The following is a 17251-nucleotide window of genomic DNA, read 5'->3' as shown; positions in this document are numbered from 1 at the left end:
AAGTGGATGGTGAAGATGTTTTTTTTTACTTTACAGAACAAACGTTCTGCGTCCCGTGCATAACCGGAAGTAATATTTGATTTAAATTCACACCACACTGTTTTTCAAGACTAAATTAAGCAGGTTTTGCTTAGTTCTGTAGCACTTTTCTTAAACCAAACTAAACTGTAACTGTTGTTTCACAACGTTAATGTGCTTAAACTGTGACCGTTACGTTCTCTGGTTTAGATATGATAATGGTAAACGCTCCTGTGTGTTGTATTAGAAGGTAGGAATAAGCAACCTTCCAATCCATGTCAATATTACACACTCAGAGTAACTACTCCGGAAATGAAGAGATGAGTATGAAGACCAAAAAGTCCATTTAGGGCAGGTTTGAGTGGAGGTGGATGGGTCCAACAAACCAGTGTTTATGTGCCACATGAAACAAGTTATGATAAGTAAACCGTAGACTTTGATTTTTCACATTGATTATGTCATGTTCTCATAAATGTTTATAGAAATTGAATTACTGGAAATTAGATAGAATGCATGTTTAAGGAACTTCAGCACTGGATTCACTTTTCATGTATGTAAGTTGCCGCTTGGATGAGATTTAGTTACTTTTTAATTATGAGATTTAGCAACAGTAGTAATCGGCAGGATGACTCAAATACACCATGGTTATTATTCCACCACACTTTTGTCCCGCTACTAGTCACGGAGCGATGCCCACACATTCACACAAAATATATCAATATCAAATCGTGTGTAATGACCAGGAATGGTATGCTATGATTTGAATAAGAGATTAGCCGCACGGTTTTCACAAAATTGGCAAAAAAAAACGCAAAAAACTTTTCCATAGACTTTAATGGGAAATCTTCAGGAAATTGTTTAACATAGCTTAAAAAAAAAACTTTGGCATGCTTCTGTACTTCCATACTTGAATGTAGAAAATAATAAAAAGTTTAGACAAGACTGTGGCCTTTGTTGGGCTGAATGGGCATTTTGATATCAAACACGGTTTGCACTAAATCACGGTTTATGTATCCAGTTTTTAGACCGTTTCAGATTTTCCGATGTGTGTGTATAGGGAAGGAAATGTTGAGAGCTAGAGGGAAGGACGCAGGGGGGAGCTGCAGTATAATTCTCTGAATTTTTTCAAAACAAATTGCTCTCTTTAGTTTTCACTCTTCATACATCATGGTTCGATAAAATATAGGAAATCTTGTGCCGGTCGCAGACATGTAACTTTGAAATACACCAGACTTACAGTTTTGGCTCTGTTTATTCCCAGCACCCCATACAACAAATGAAGAAAAAAATTCTTGAAAGATGCAGACGGTTCCATTTGTGTTACCTGCTCTGTGTTGTATATATTTGACACCACAAATGGTTTTCCAAACTTGTAACTCTCTTTATCTCTTGAATATTTTTGCCGTTTGGACCAACTTTTTTGAAATAGGCATACAGAACAAACTTAAGAGGTATAATTATCATTAAATGGATATGTTTGACCCCTTAAAGATACTGTGTCCCCCTTCCTCCTCCATTCCCTCACTGCAGAAATCACCATAGCAACAAGTTCTCCGTTTGTGGAGACTGTTTACTGTAGGCTATATTGTCCTCTCTTTTCAGGACACGTCAAACAGCAGATTTACTGTTAGCCAGTGTTGTTCGGGTGTGCACCAAGTAGTAGGCACACTGTGTTGCAGAATTTTCTAGTATTAACTGCTATGCATAAACACACAAAGGACGCAAATGCTTGGCAAATATGGTTTTGAATTACACATTGTTTTTATTTACTCAAGTCATACATAGAAGTCTAGCACATATCAGTGATACGCCTCATGCTCATCCACCTCATGCCACTCATGCCCATGTCCCTGAAGCTCCTGTACTCTCCGGGCCTCAGGTACATCATCCTGCCTCTGTAGTGGGGCTGCTCGTACATCAGCCAGTGGCCGTCCATCACGTTACTGGACATGCAGTCGTTCATACGGTAACGGTCCATGATGTTGTCACAGTCGTCCATCAGCTCGTACATCTGACCACCAAAGTTCTCCCTCTCGTAGATCCTCATCCTGAACTGGCCTCTGTGCTGTAATACAATGCCCGTAATGTAAAATGTAAGTATGTAAGTATGTAAAATGTAAGTATGGTCGCACATTTAAAAAATAGAGGTTCAAATGTATAAAAATAAAAAGGATATATAAATACAGGGGGTCTCTTACAAAGGGGATCATTCTGCAGGATCTGATGGAGTCAAACATCATTCCCATGCTCATCATGCGCTGCATGTCTTGGTACTCGCCCCTCCTCATAAAGAACTGCATACCCATGTAGTTGGGACGCTCGTAGACCATGAAACAGCCGCTCTCCACCCTGCAGGACTGGCACCTGCTCAGGTAGGAGGACAAGTCAGGGCAGTCACTCATGCACTCATAGGAGCGACCCTGGAAGTTCCTCTCCTCGTAAAAGACAATCTGCAGTAGAGAACAGAGGGAAGATTAAAGATTCATCTGGATTTAAGAATGTTTATATCAGTTATAACTTTAAATTTTGATGTATTTAGTTTTTTTAACATGTAAAAACATAACAAAAAATACCCATTACCTTGCCCATGGTGATGGTGGTTTAGTTTTTTTGCCCACTGGATGGTTCAACTTGCTCTGCCAACTCCTGACTCCAGGACCTTTTTATACTAACCCCACAGGCCATGATGTGTTGTTATTCAAATGTACAAAACCGATGAATTAGCAGTATGACTTTTGCTGAACGGGGTCTATAAATGTGTAACAATAGTTTTTCATCCATACATTTCTGGCAGCCCTCATCTACATTGTCTATTTTAAGCATAAGCTTTGTGTGTGTTCCACTCTCAGTCAGAAGGTTCTCCACATATGGTCTGATCATCACCAATAGAAACAACATGACATCAGGCCACATCCGCGATAAACAGTGTGAAACCCAGAAACCTGTAGAAGTAATCGGTTAGAATAAAGAATGAAACATACTGATTATTATGTGATTGCATTTTCAAAATAGCCCCCCAACTGAAAATTACTCCTATGTTGTAAAATAAAAGAATGCCGTTTCATGCAATGTTACATAAATCTGATATTTAAAAGGGAATTTGTAGCAATGAGATGTCATGTAGGAATGAAAAACGATACAAAAATGAGCTTACATGGAACCTGTCATTTTGGGATCATTTGGGATTCATGAACTGCACGTATTTAAACTGATGCACATTATTAAAATGCAATGAAAACAGCAATGAATTAAGAAAAAACACTGTATTTGTATTTGTGTTATGTTATAAATTATAAATAAAAACATACTGTGGGGCTGCTACCTGTGACACTTTTAACACATTCTAACAAATCCAACTGGATGTTTTTGTGAGCGGGAGGCCAGTGAGGGATCATACAGTGACATCTTTAATTCAATTCAATTCAATTTTATTTATAGTATCAATTCATAACAAGAGTTATCTCAAGACACTATACAGATAGACCACACTCCAGAATTTACAAGGACTCAACAGTTCTAGTAGTTTCCTCCAGAGCAAGCAACAGTGCGACAGTGGCGAGGAAAATCTTCCTTTTAGGCAGAAACCTCGGACAGACCCAGGCTCATCGTAGGCGGTGTCTGACGGGCCGGTTGGGGTTGGAATTTTAGGTAGACACCTGCATGAAGGAGGTTGGGGGGAGGGGTGCAACTCCATTTTTCTGCAGGACGTCAGTGTGCAGGTGTTAAGAAGCAATCTGATTTGGATTGTTTTGTGGTCCGTATCCTATTATCTACTGGCTTGACCTCTGTGAGTTGACTCTGAAAGCAGTGACAACCGCTTGGAGAACAAAGTGACACTAAGCAGGGCTCAGTTCACTACTACAACAATCACTCTATACACTTAGTTGACGAGATTAGATGGATAAGAAAGAGGCTGCAGAGGATTGGTTCAAGATTGGTTCACGCAGATAAATCTTCAGGAAGAAAAACTATTTTCTTGACACAAATGTATGATAACAAATAATCTAATTGCGTGGAGAGGCATGTCCTTAATGTAAATGGTAAACCTAAAACTACTGTCATAGATTAGATATCTACTTTTCTTTCACTTCCATTCATTATGTCTTTCTCCCTCCAACGCGTGTGTTTGTGTGTGTGTGTGTGTGTGTGTGTGTGTGTTTGTGTGTTGCTGTGCGGGTGGGCTTGCCTGCGTGTCAAACAGACAGAGAGAGTTCTGGTGTTATGTGACAGCCTGTACAAGGCTGTCAGAGATTCATTTAAGTTTTTTTTTAATCAAATCAAATTTAATCATCATCATTTTGGTTTGCTTATGACTTACCACTTAATTGACTATCTCCCCTCTACTTTAAATACAAGAAAGTAAGTCATTGTGCTATAATTTTGAGAAGTTTCATAAGTAAATCTGTTTTAAAAACCAATAACTTATGGGGTACTGTAACATAGGTTATGCTAATTATGTAAAGATTTAAAGAGTAAAACCTTAAACATAAGTGAGTCAAAACAAAGATTTGTGTTATCCACTTTGATGGGTAGTTTATTTGAGACAGTACAGTTACGGATGCTTACCTCTCTTGTTTCTTGTAGTTAAGGAGTTAACACAATTTAAAAAAAAAAGTATTTACAGAGTAAGTACAAGACCCGCAAACCACACAGTTAAGGTGTCAGCAGGGCTTTATTCGTCCTTATGAGGCTCCTTTTATGTACTCACGGTCAGACAACAAAATCACACTTTGACAAATTAATGAAAACACAATCACAAAGGAGATTAAAAATTCAACATCTTTAATAAACTAGTTGTTTGATATTTACAGCAAGGTTTCGCTCAATGGCTAAAATTCGGTGACCCTCCTGAAGGAGCCGACAATGGCGCAGGTGGCGCACCAGTCGCGGTACCTCCTGTACTCCCCAGGTCTCAAGAAGTACTGTCGGCCTCGGTAGTTGGGGTACTCATAGAAGATCCAGAAGCCATTCATAACATTACTGGAGTAGACATGGCGGTGATGGAAACGGTCAGACACACAGGGACAGTCATCCATGAACTCCATCATGTGGCCACTGAAGTCGGGCTTCTCATAGATACGCAATCTGTAGGATCCTCGATACTGTGGGACCAAAAGAAATAATGTCTTCTGTAACCACAAGCTCATAAATAATCAAATTACCAGACAAAAATATGCTCAGATGGCCTCCAGTCTTTGTCAGTCTTTTGTTGTCTTCTTACCAGTGGAATCATCCGGCACGAGCGGATACAGCTGCTGAAGCCCATCCACCTCTGGTAGTCGGGGTACTCTCCCCTTCTCATAAAGTACTGGTGGCCCATGAAGTTGGGTCGCTCATAGATCATGAAGCAGCCGCTCTCCACCCTGATGGAGTTGCATCGGCTAAAGTACGAGTGAAGGTCTGTGCAGTCGTTGCCGCACTCATAGCTCCGACCCTGGAAGTTCTTGTCCTCGTAAAAGATAATCTGGTGGACAATAAAAGTGTCACGAGCTCGAGTGCAAATCACATGTTTTAGCAAAGAAATAAAAAGAATTCAGCTCAATATAAAACATACTCTACCTACTGTAACTTACATTTAATGTGAGCAGAGAGGAAAACAGTACTAACCTTGCCCATGGTCTCGAATGGAGAGATTCCCCATGTTTTCAGGGCTTTTTATACTACCTCTTGACAAACAAAGTATTGTCATTCAAATTCTCTCGTAGTTATAATTGAAGGCTACTGGCACATGTTTTCCTTTTTGTTGGAGCGCAACATTGGGTCAGAAATATGGATTTGTAGTTGGAAAAATAGGATAAATAATTAACTGGTTTGGTGTTTTGACATACATGGACAAAGGAAAACCCTAGTATGGTATCCACACGTCCAGTGTACAATGGCTACAGAACAATATGGAACAGCCCTTTTGCATTAAATATGTTGCATAACAGAGCAGGAAGCCATTCACTCTCCCCAACACTCTACCTGAGCGACCCCCCTGTGGGAAAAGAGGTACAGTAAGTGTACACTGTGCTGGTCTGTAAGCTACGTAAAGACATAAAGTTTTATTAGTTTGTTGTTACGGTGTGTGTGGGATGCTTTTGTCAACTTTTACTTCATGTACTTACATCACATTCACCCTCCTGTTCAGGTGTTGTACCGTATGTGTCTTCAAGTATCTGACACTTTGGACTTAATGGACTACAATTCCCTTGAAGTGTCACAGCCATGTTGACTCTTTGAAGACTCCCTCTTAATAGTATATTGATACACAGCAAAAAAAATATATTTTTTTACTCATATTGTTGGACATACAGCTTGAAATGACTATTATTTCATGTCCTGATATCGGTGTTCACCACAGGTTGTGTGCATTGTTTGATACATATAATTGCTCATAAACATCCATAATGGAAGATGTTTTCCATTGTGACATGACATATTTATTTGTAATTATAAAACCTTGACATCTGAAGTTTATTCGTAACAAAGGATAATGACGAGTCCTGTTTTATTTTAATTTATAACTGCAAGAACTACAGAGGATATGGATAAGAAACACTATGCCAGTGTGTATGTGTTATATTAGTTCTATTAAAATGTAAATATACAACTATTCAAATATGACTATTTGTGCAAATCTTATTTTCAGACAGATTCATCCAGATCTTTTACTGTTTATTGCACTGTATTTGAGCTGATTTAGCTTACATTTGTAATGTGAGTTTTCTATCTCACACACTCTGGTCTGTGCTGCTACTCTCTATATTCTGTTTTGTGTTTAACACTAACTTTATGGATGCATCCTGCCAGTATGGCGAACAGATAATCCTATCAGGGGCACAAGTGGGAGAGGGCAACTCATGCATTGTTTTGTTTTTTTAGCCCAAGCATAGAGGAGATTAAACTGCGGTGTACAAACTAACCAGAAGCCATGGCTCACACGTAGTTTAGCCAGACAGTAGATGTTTATCTCTTCTGTTACAATCAACTGGAGGAACTGAATTTTACAAAATGACAATTGAGCTTTGTAGTAATTATTAATTCAATGTGTGAGGCAACAAACCACCTGAGAACGGGCAGATAAACAGAAGAGAAGTGTGAATGTTTTCTGAAGCAGATAAAGTTTATTGGGAAAATAGACAATTAAACTCAGGGAAGGATGCATCGAAAAGAAGCTGAACTTCAGTTCAAGTCACTGATTCTCCTGAGGGAGCCGACTCTCGGGCTGACGCCTCCCCAGTCGCTGTATCTCCTGTACTCTCCAGGCCTCAGGTAGTACGCTCTGCCCTTGTAGTTGGGCTGGTCATACATCAGCCAGTGGCCGTCCATCACGTTACAGGAGTTGAAGTCGGACATGCTGAGGCGGTCCTGGACATTTGGGCAGTCGTCCACCAGCTCGTGCATCTGGCCGGCCATGTCGGCGCGTTCGTAAAGCCTCATCCTGTAGGAGCCTTGGTGCTGGCACAGGATGGAAAACTCTGTTACTATGTGTAGCACAATAATATATCTCAATGGTATCCAGATGTTTTTTAAGTCAGGAACCTTACTTTTAATTCTTGATTAATATGTAAACAAGCATTTACCAGCAAAAAACTGAATTAAATTTCTTTGAATCAAGATCTCAAACAAAGTATTTGCGCCCTACCTGGGGGATCATACGGCAAGATCTGACACAGTCGTTCATGCCAATCACACGCTGGTTATCAGAGTACTCTCCTCTCCTTAGGTAGTACTGGTTGCCCATGTAGTTGGGTCTCTCGTAGACCATGAAGCAGCCGCTCTCCACCTTGATGGAGTTGCATCTGTTAAAGTAGGAGTGCAGGTCGGCACTGTCGCTGCTGCACTCATGAGAGCGCCCCTGGAAGTTTCTGTCCTCGTAAAAAATGATCTGCAAAAGAATAAAGATAGTTTTTAACAAAGAGATGTGGATGTCTAGTCAAGAAGAGATACAAACCCGAATAATTATTAAATGAAATTACAGGTTTTTAGGAAGTGTGGATAAAACCATAGTCATTTTCTTTACCTTCCCCATGGCTATGTTGGCGTCAGACTGTATCAGCGGTCAATGCTGTCCCTGAGCCAAGCCACTGTGCTTTATAAAAAAAAGAAAAGAAAGGGCAGCTCTGTGGTTACACAGCATAAAGCATTGTCATTCAAATATATCTCTCCCGGTGATGATGGATCAGGGGCGGGTGTGTGTGTGTGTGTGTGTGTGTGTGTGTATGTGAGTGGCTGGAAAAAAATCTGTTTATGTATAGATGATTCTTGATGTGTGATGAGTTATTGTTCTTTTCCGCTTCCAGAAAATGCCCCTGTACAATAGACTGATATACTGTGTAAAGTACCACAGCATCAGCAAGATTATATTGATATTTAACGTGGCCTGCACATGATAAACTGCAGAATCTATCACCTAAAGAGATATTTAGAGATTTTCTTTAATATGAAAAGAACATGGGCCAACATAATTTCTGAGGTAGAATAAATATCACTTCATATGAAGGATTTACATAAATGCCTCACTCATCTTGATCAGATATAATCATTGCAATTGTACAATAGCCGTAAAGGTTACAGTGTTCACAATGAATGCTGTGTTTTTAAAAGTCTGAGCTCCTGCTCACAACTGAGTGGACTATTTTATTAATAATGGACTTCACAAGGTTCAACCCATCGGGCTACTTGCCCAAAAGTCAATTTTTACTAGCCTTTGTACAAATAGTTTTTTCTTGTTAGTGGTTATCAATTGTTATATTTTGTTGTTAATTGACATTGTCTACTGCCACCCAAGAAAACTTCTTCCAGGATGCTTGAAGCACTCTCTTTGGCTTTAGCTCATACGCAGTCATCATTTTTTTCTTCTTCTTTAAACAAGACTGGGCACCAATTTAATTCTTGATTGGCCAACGGCACATTAAAATTTAATCATTTAACAAGCATTCTCCAAAATGGCGAAGGGGAGAGAAATAAGAGAAAGATAACGTCATTTATGAGGAGATTTTTTGGGTTGTTATATTTACTTAGCCAACGTGGTGTTTTACTTGCCCGGGGCCGTCGGGCAACCCTTATCGTTGAACCCTGCTCCACTATACATTTGCTTGGTTGTGAATTTTTGATCAATAGGTCAGGTCCAAAAAATGTTGTCGTTGTACATTGTGCTCTTAATGTATGGTGCTTGCTCTGCAGTGAGTCCACCCAAAAATCAGGGAATCAACTATTTTGATTCTGATTAATATTTTAGAAGCTTTGGTCTTAATGCTTGAAGTAAAATAACCAAATATTACCAAAGAAATCAGGAGTCACATAAAGTATTGGGTTCTTTTTATAGTCTTATAGAGCATGAAGCTTTCCCAAAACCTCGGTGCAGCTTTGGGATCCTCAAAAAAACAGATCAATAGTCCAGAATACGTTTGATGGAGCCGACCCTGGCGCTCCTTCCGCCCCACTCACTGAACCTAACGTACTCTCCAGGCCTTATCAGGTACATCCTGCCGCAGTAGTTAGGGTGCTCATAGAAGAGCCAGTTGCCGTCGGTCACGTTGCAGGAGAAGATGCCGTTCACTTGGAACCGGTCTATGACGCTGGGGCAGTCGTCCATCAGGTCCATCACCTTACCTCCGAACTCCAGACGCTCATACAGGCGCAAGTTGAACGCCCCGGGCTGTTGGTTTTGAAAGAGAAGTAATTAATTAGTAATTAGTAAAGCGCATAATGTCTTCTTATTTTTTGTTATCAAATTTATTTTTCTTTTTTTAATTCAAAGAAAAGTGCAAAACATTGGTACAGGTGACAACATACAGAAAAGTACACTACACACACCAAAGAAGGCACAGTGCACCTGTTCCACAATCCGTACTTACGATCAGATGTTTCACTCTAATATAAAACATATTCTACAATTTATCATGTATCATTTATAATATACAGTATGTACAATAAGCAGATGTTTAGTCTAGGACGAAGGATAATGCAAAGTGTAGTGATTAGGGATGGGGGGGGGGGGGGGGGGGGGGGGGGGGGGGGGGTTAAGAGTCAGTCCCAGCAGGGGCCGGGCCTTGTTAGTGAGGCTGACTGCAGAGTCTTGAACGGTGCTACATCCTGGACGCATTGCAGTGCCTTTGGAAAATAGACAGCGGAGATAGTGGACGGTGATTAAAGTGCCTCACATCCGGCACGTGAGAGACACAACAGATGCTGTGATTTAAATGAGGCATGTTGCTCAAACGAGAAAACATCTGTGAAGCAATGAGGAGACCGCAACCTTCCTCAAATTTGTACATTAAACCAACCTAAATACCATACATCTATCATGTTTCAATCACCATTTGGAGTTTGAATAGAGCTCTTTTAATTACGTCATCTCACTTGTTCCTCTTGTTCTGCAATGGTTGCACCTGCCTGGAGAATTAACTGTTTACCTTGATTAGCTTAACTCCTAATCTTTATACAACAGGAGTGGATAGAAATGCGAAGAAATTAGCATTTTTTTGTAAAACTTGGATGGAAATCTGGCACAAGAGACTGTCTGGTGCACACACGATTCTCATGTAAGGCAAGAAAAATGATAGTACTGCTAACATAATGTGGCCAAAGTTAATATTTTATTTGCAGGCCCCCATGAAGAAATTCTTAGTTATGAAAACAACATTATTTCTGCATCCACATGACGCAAGCCTTCAGCGATCGCACTCCAACCCCACCCCTCCTCCACGCTGTTGTTGGTAGCGTTTATTCTGTCAATTCAAGTAGGACACAGAGGATATACTGTATATTGAAATATTTTGTCTCCAAAGCTGAACGCTGCTGTTTTCCTTTCTCAACGGATGCATGAAATGCATCACTTGAGCTTCTGCGCACAAAAGTCTGCGGACTACACAATTTAGTAAACATAGCCTTACTGAGAAATACAGAAAGGCTTTTGTGGAGCTGGTATGCTTAATTAGCTTTGTATCAACTCATTTGGCAATGGCTTAAATGTATCCAACGTTTATTAATATCTATCAGCCGCGCACTACAGCTTTAAGTATGTTGATGACACTATCATTTACATTTGTTAAGATGAATACCTCCTGGGCAGCCATTCTGACTGGTACACAGATAGGTTTCTCATGAGCACAAGAAACCTTTGTGTGCTTACAAGAAAAGTATCTCATTCTCACCAAAAAGTTTTTTGTGCGCAAAAAAATATTAATTCCCCATGTCCCTTTAGGGGCTACGTAGAAATTTGGGTGCAGGGATGAATTGTTCTGGTCAATGAAAAGAATTTCCATCTAATCATCCACAGCGATATGATCATACCAATTTCCAATATTAAAAAGCACTTCAAAGCTCATTAAGTAATTAAACTAATGCATATGTATGGTTTGTGTACAAGTTTCCAGAAACAGGAGCTCACCTCGGGGATGAGCCGACAGGAGCAGACTGAGGCGATGGCACTCAGCCAGTGTTGGCTGTCAGGATACTCTCCTCTCGTCAGGCAGAACTGGTTCCCACTGTAGTTGGAGTTTTCATAGATCATGAAGCAGCCGCTTTCCACCTTGATGGACTTGCAGTTTTTCAGGATGCACATCAGGTCTGCACAGTCATTGCCGCACTCAAAACTACACCCAGAGAAGTTCTTGTCCTCATAGAAGATAATCTTGACACAGAAAATGGAATGGTTTTTAATTTTATCGCTAGTCAACATACAGAGATAAACTTTTCTGGGTATTTTTAAGTTTTTAATAAACATCCTCCTCTTTTGATTTAGAAAAAATAACCAGAAATGTAGCTCAGTAATTCAAAAGAAAAGCCTGGATGCCTGATTGCTCTTTCACAATAAGAGCATTTCTTATCCCATATCAACATGAAGAGTGTTTGGACGCTCGGATAGCTTAGTTGCTAGAGCGGGTGCCCGTGTATAGAGGTTTACTCCTGGACGCAGTGGTCCAGGGTTCAACTTTGACCTGTGGCCCTTTGCTGTATCCTTTCATGTCTTCTGCTTTCCTATCAAAATAAAGGCTGAAAATGGCCACAGATGAGTGTTATATCATCTTCTGATGTTTACCTTCGGCATGTTGGCCCGTTTTCCGTCCATGTGCCTTGCCCGGTGTGATCCATCCAGCTCTTTGAAGACTCCCACCTGTCACATATATAGTGAATGTGAAATGCAGACTCTGCACGTGTCATTCATATTATAATAGCCAGGAATCTTGTTTGTGCCGCGGTGTTTCCCTGAAGAGATGTTTAGGAGTTACTGTATGTTTGTACAGGTGAGAGCTGACAGGCTGTTTGGGGTCGGTGTCGTGTCGTGACAGAAGGTTTCTGTAATGAAACAGTCCTGAACTCTTTGTCTTCGCTGAATGGGTGCTGTGTGTTTTTTTGTACACCCCCTAATATTAGTCTTTTTATTTTCTAGTTTATGCTTTCATCAAAGCTGCTCACCGATGGAGGATTTCTGGCATCAGTGGAGTTCTTGGTGTCGATTTTAGGCAAAGACTTACATTTCCAGGTTAACCCTTTTGAAACGTTTGTTATCAGAACTATTTACTTCACAGTGTTAATGTCACATTACACCACTTTGTTCTCTTCTCTAGAAATTCAGTTTTAGATTGTCAAATTTATTATTCACAGGTAATATTATTATTAAGATATTATTCACAGGTAATATTATTATTAAGATATTATTTACAGGTCCTTTGTATGTGTTGATTTTATATATAGTATGTTGATGTATAAATGTGGGCATACCAATTATCATCTGTTCATTCATTCAAGTGTCTTTGAAGATGATGATGTTGTCAAAATTATAACATTGGTTTCATGAGATCATTTGTGTCTCTTTTATGTCCACAGCATGTTATTGATAAATTTCAACTCTCTCCCACTGCCCTCTGGTGGGGAGGTTCATTTCTTTTCATCTGAATACACTTGCACAGGAACTACACACTGTTAAAAGTATAAATGTCTAATTTCAAGAACAATTATCTTTCATTTGAATTATAATCTGCATGTGTTCTTTGTTAAACTAATGATAAAACAAATCCACCACGTGTATTTAGCATCTATTCTGAAGCTTTTAATCTTCTCACAGTTTTTCCAGTTGTCAGAGAAAAATTGATGTTATAATTTCTTTGTTGGGTTCAAAGTTCACTCTTGACCCCCCGTGACAACTAGACAAACTGATCTAAAGCTCCAAAACAAGTACTAAATGGACATTATGGTAACATTGATTTGAACTGTATTGATGATGTGAAAATGAAAAGTGCAGTGGGTAAAAGGGGGACAGGAAGACAGACTTTTCTTCAGCTTTACGATAGATAACACTTAAGTCTCGGTAGGGTTTAGTGTCATCGCTTGCAGGATTTTATTCAAGCCTCTGATGAGAGTCAGGATGTCGGGCCATGACCCGTTCACATCTTCATGTGAAAACATGCCCTCCAGACGCAGAGAGCAAAAACAAAACTGAATGCAATCAAACACTGACGCTATTTTATTCAGCATGGAAAACAAGGCAAAGAGCAGACATTTCACAATAACCGTTTTGCTGTCTTTAGAGATCCATGAGTCGCCTGATGGAGCCGAACCTGGAGTTGTTGCCACTCCATTCGTTGAAGCTCTTGTACTGGCCAGGCCGGACGTAGTAGTGACGCCCCCTGTAGTTGGCCTGCTCGTAGATGAGCCAATGGCCCTCCATCACGTTGCAGGAGTTGAAGTTGGACATGTGGAAACGATCCATGAGGTTGGGGCAGTTGTCAGTCAGCTCCATCATTTCACCTCCCATGTCGAAATGCTCATAGAGCCTCATCCTAAAGTTGCCGCTCTGCTGGAGAGGGGGGACGGGAAGATCAGAGGGTTACACCTCAACAAAAGTTACTATTTTTCACACGTCACTCAGAATTTTTCCCCTGAACAAAAAAAATTCTTAACGGAAAAGATAATAATGCCTTTAATAAGTAAACACTGTTTAATTATTTTTTAAAGAAAAAAGTTTGAAATTTTGAGAAACATGCTTATTTGCTTTGTCAAGATGGATAATGTCGATAGTGTTACCATGGGGCCCACCCAATTGCATTCACACGCTACTGTTGGCCAGGCATCCATGCTTCTGTTAGGTAACGTAACCCAATTTATTCAGGTCCTATCCCCTGACCAATCGGCTGTCTTAACCTTAACCACCCAAGGTAAATTCCTAACCCCAACCGAACGGGCTACTTCGTGGGGAGGGACTTGCCTAGAAGTTACGTGGGATCCATAATAACACGTCTCTATATCCTACCGCTGTACAAAGTAAATCCAATATATCCCTGATATGGGTACTGCCATTTCGGAATTTTGGAGCCAGAGTTTGTGCATTAGTGATCGGGCGGAGGAGCAGCTGTATCCACGTGCCCCACCCACACACCCAACCCAACCAATCGCTAGTCAATCACAGCTGTAAATCATAGCGTTTTGCCTTGTTTTTATAGCCATTAAATTACTTATGAAAAGCAAACTTTTCCGAAAAATTAACACTTAAACAAACATCACGACTGAAACCATCTTTGAGAAAAATGTATTTAGGACATTTTAGGCCTGCATTTGTACAGGACAGCTGAAGACATAAAAGGGGAGAGAGAGGGGGAACGACATGTAGCCAAGGGCCGCAGATCGGAGTCAAACCTTGGGCTGCTCAGGCAAGGACTGAGCGTCTATTTATGGGCGTGCACTCTACCAGCTGAACTACAAAGGCAGATGAGGAGCAATGCAGCCTGATTTCTGTCTGATCAAAAGACCAAATTAAGTTATTGATTCAGACTACATTTTTTACTATAAAAGGTTTAGAGGCAGCAGTAGATATCATTTATAGGGATGTAACAATGCATTGTGAAAAATGCTGAGATAAAAAATGAATCGTGGTACAATTTATTAGTGGCCTAGGGCGTAATCTACTTTAGATTTCACTTGTTTGACTTCAGACGTCACTACGGCGTCTTAGTTTAATTATTTGAAGAGATTTCTTTCTATTTATTTAGTTATTTCTTTGATCAGATCAAATACAATGTCAGTTGCACTTTTGATAAGAGGACAAATCTGTTGTTTTGTACAGTTTATAGGAATAAAGGGATCTTTTTAGGTCATTTGTCTGCAGCTCATTTTGTTAAAAAAATCCTGAGAAAAATTGTATTCTTAATTTATAACCATGAATTGAATCGTGAGTTGAGTGTATCATGACATTCCTAATAATTTGGATCATACTAAGAAAGATATAGTATATTATTTTACAGAAGGCCTTACCGTGGGGATTAAGCGGCAGGACCTGACACACTCAGTCATGCCGGTCATTCCCAGGTAGTCGTTGGTACTCTCCCCTCTTCATGAAGTACTGGGTTCCCATGTAGCCGGGGCGGTCGTAGACCATGAACATGCCGCTCTCCACCCGAATGGAGCGGCAGCGGTCGAACATGGAGTGCAGGTCTGCGCAGTCACTCATGCACTCATAGTGCTGGCCTCCAAAGTTCCTGTCCTCGTAGAAGATAATCTGACGGAGCAGAATGAGTCACGTTCGGAGGTTTTATAACAATGTCATTTACATTTACATTTTATAACAATGGCCAACCACAGAGAGCCAGCGCCTCACTTGTTCAGTGTTCGGGTAAGAACAGCCACGAATAGTGATGGCCAAATGAAGCTTCGTGAACCAGTGTCTTTATTTTCTGAGCCCACTAGATGGCGCTCTCTGTTCAACAAAGTGTTGAGAACACACTGAATCGAAGTGCCTTAGGCCATTCTCTTAAAACCAAGAGCGCCATCAAGTGGGCTCAGAAAATTAAGACACTGGTTTACGAAGCTTCATTTGGCCATCACTAGCCACCACAAAGTCAGACTTCAGCACCTCTCTTTAATATGACATCAAATGAGGATTTAAAATCATAACAAAACAAGGACTGTGCACCGGGTCCCCCCCACCTATTTCTCTCTGCACTACCTATACTTTATGTGTTTGTATTTCATATTCTCATATTTTATATTTTTACATTTTGTGTTGACACTATGAAGGGGTTGCTTCAATCTCATTGCACAGGTACTGCACTTACTGCATTATATTCTATTCTATTCTATATTCTAACAACAAAAATATCATGGCACACACAGCCCCAAATATGAAATAAAACAATTGTTGATGTTGATAGAATTTTGAACCCTGGAAAAAACTCTTTGCACTTGGCGCTCATGTTCGAACCTTTGTCAGATTTTTGCATGACATTTGTTTTATATTTTTAGCACTGGAACGCATCTTTATCTGTACCCGTAGTTATAACTATCAGAGAGTTTGAGAGGCAATTTATCTGTCAGACGGGTGGCGCTGCAAATTTAAACAGGAGAACCAATCGACAGCATCTAAATGGCAAAACAAGACATTGTGCACACAAGAGTCCTCTAAAGCAATTAAATTAATATTATTCAACATATAGCCTAGCTTTTTAGACATTATTCACATGTAACCCTCAATGTCATCATGAACGTTGTTATAGGTTATAACTATAATTTAATTACCCAGTAACTGTAACGGATTACAGGTACCTTTATTTTGTAATTTAACTACCGAGTTCCTATTAACTAGTTACTCCCCAACACTGCACTTATTTGCACATTGTCTTCCTTTGTAATGTAAAACTGGACACAAACCTTTCCCATGATGGCTGCTGGTCAAAGAGCTTCCTGTGTTTTTGATCACCAAAGCTGAAATCCATCTTTATATAAAGGTGTGTTGTTATTCAGATGAGGCCTGGTGTCAGCAGAGACCCTACAGGAGTCTTCCTACTCCTGTTTATCATGTCCACTGTTACAGACACTGTGCAGCTTCTAGCAAAACCCACAACATGGTCGGCCTGGAGCAGTCAATGCTGAGCCCTTTTACCTATCGTCTGTTTGTTTTAAATCGATTAGAGTTGGTGTATCCGTAGAGTGAATCAATAATATGTTGTAAATACGGGCAGATACATGTATGAATAACTCGTAAACAGTGTTTTCTAAATATGTTCTGTACTGTAGCTACCCTCAGTTACATGATGTGAATGGTAGCCCCATTGTCACTGTTGATGCTTTCTGTCATTCAGTCTGTAGGAATGTGACTGACAGACCAAACTAGAGGAACATACAGAAGTTATTTGAATGTCCAACAATGTGGATCTCATAGTAAATGAATAAAACCAGCACTAAATCCTAAATTCTTAAAGCGCATGCTTTTTTGTTCTTGTGAAGTATATTTGGTAATGGGGGCTTGTATTAA

At 40.0% G+C, this 17251-nt stretch overlaps 4 protein-coding genes and 1 pseudogene across 5 annotated transcripts; all 5 read right to left on the bottom strand.

Moving 5' to 3' along the window:
- Window positions 1–1755: 1755 nt before the first annotated feature.
- On the bottom strand, window positions 1756–2691 carry LOC117953131 (gamma-crystallin M1-like). Its single transcript, XM_034885955.1, has 3 exons — window positions 2599–2691; window positions 2217–2468; window positions 1756–2083 (listed from the first exon to the last, which is right to left on the bottom strand). The coding sequence occupies exons 1-3, from the start codon at window positions 2605–2607 to the stop codon at window positions 1808–1810; spliced, it is 537 nt and encodes a 178-aa protein (XP_034741846.1). The 5' UTR covers window positions 2608–2691; the 3' UTR covers window positions 1756–1807.
- Window positions 2692–4783: 2092 nt separating this feature from the next.
- si:dkey-57a22.15 (uncharacterized protein LOC795575 homolog) lies at window positions 4784–5883 on the bottom strand. Its single transcript, XM_034885962.1, has 3 exons — window positions 5626–5883; window positions 5240–5482; window positions 4784–5120 (listed from the first exon to the last, which is right to left on the bottom strand). The coding sequence occupies exons 1-3, from the start codon at window positions 5632–5634 to the stop codon at window positions 4848–4850; spliced, it is 525 nt and encodes a 174-aa protein (XP_034741853.1). The 5' UTR covers window positions 5635–5883; the 3' UTR covers window positions 4784–4847.
- A 1219-nt stretch (window positions 5884–7102) lies between these two features.
- LOC117953134 (gamma-crystallin M2-like) lies at window positions 7103–8096 on the bottom strand. Its single transcript, XM_034885958.1, has 3 exons — window positions 8024–8096; window positions 7646–7888; window positions 7103–7458 (listed from the first exon to the last, which is right to left on the bottom strand). Exons 1-3 carry the CDS (start codon window positions 8030–8032, stop codon window positions 7183–7185), a joined length of 528 nt encoding a protein of 175 aa, XP_034741849.1. The 5' UTR covers window positions 8033–8096; the 3' UTR covers window positions 7103–7182.
- Window positions 8097–9306: 1210 nt separating this feature from the next.
- On the bottom strand, window positions 9307–12278 carry LOC117953128 (gamma-crystallin S-1-like). 2 transcript variants are annotated; one of them, XM_034885946.1, is made up of 3 exons: window positions 12047–12278; window positions 11396–11638; window positions 9307–9661 (listed from the first exon to the last, which is right to left on the bottom strand). In XM_034885946.1, the coding sequence occupies exons 1-3, from the start codon at window positions 12074–12076 to the stop codon at window positions 9392–9394; spliced, it is 543 nt and encodes a 180-aa protein (XP_034741837.1). In that variant the 5' UTR covers window positions 12077–12278; the 3' UTR covers window positions 9307–9391. The 2 variants fall into 2 exon arrangements, with proteins under 2 accessions (XP_034741837.1, XP_034741836.1); XM_034885945.1 differs by having other exon boundaries at window positions 9307–9664; window positions 12047–12277.
- A 1041-nt stretch (window positions 12279–13319) lies between these two features.
- LOC117953183 lies at window positions 13320–16656 on the bottom strand (annotated as a pseudogene).
- Between the last annotated feature and the right edge of the window lie 595 nt (window positions 16657–17251).

Source organism: Etheostoma cragini, chromosome 11 (assembly GCF_013103735.1).
Source record: "Etheostoma cragini isolate CJK2018 chromosome 11, CSU_Ecrag_1.0, whole genome shotgun sequence".
Classification (NCBI taxonomy): domain Eukaryota; kingdom Metazoa; phylum Chordata; class Actinopteri; order Perciformes; family Percidae; genus Etheostoma; species Etheostoma cragini.
The sequence above is the reverse complement of the archived record's forward strand: the minus strand, read 5'-3'. Positions and strand labels throughout refer to the sequence as shown.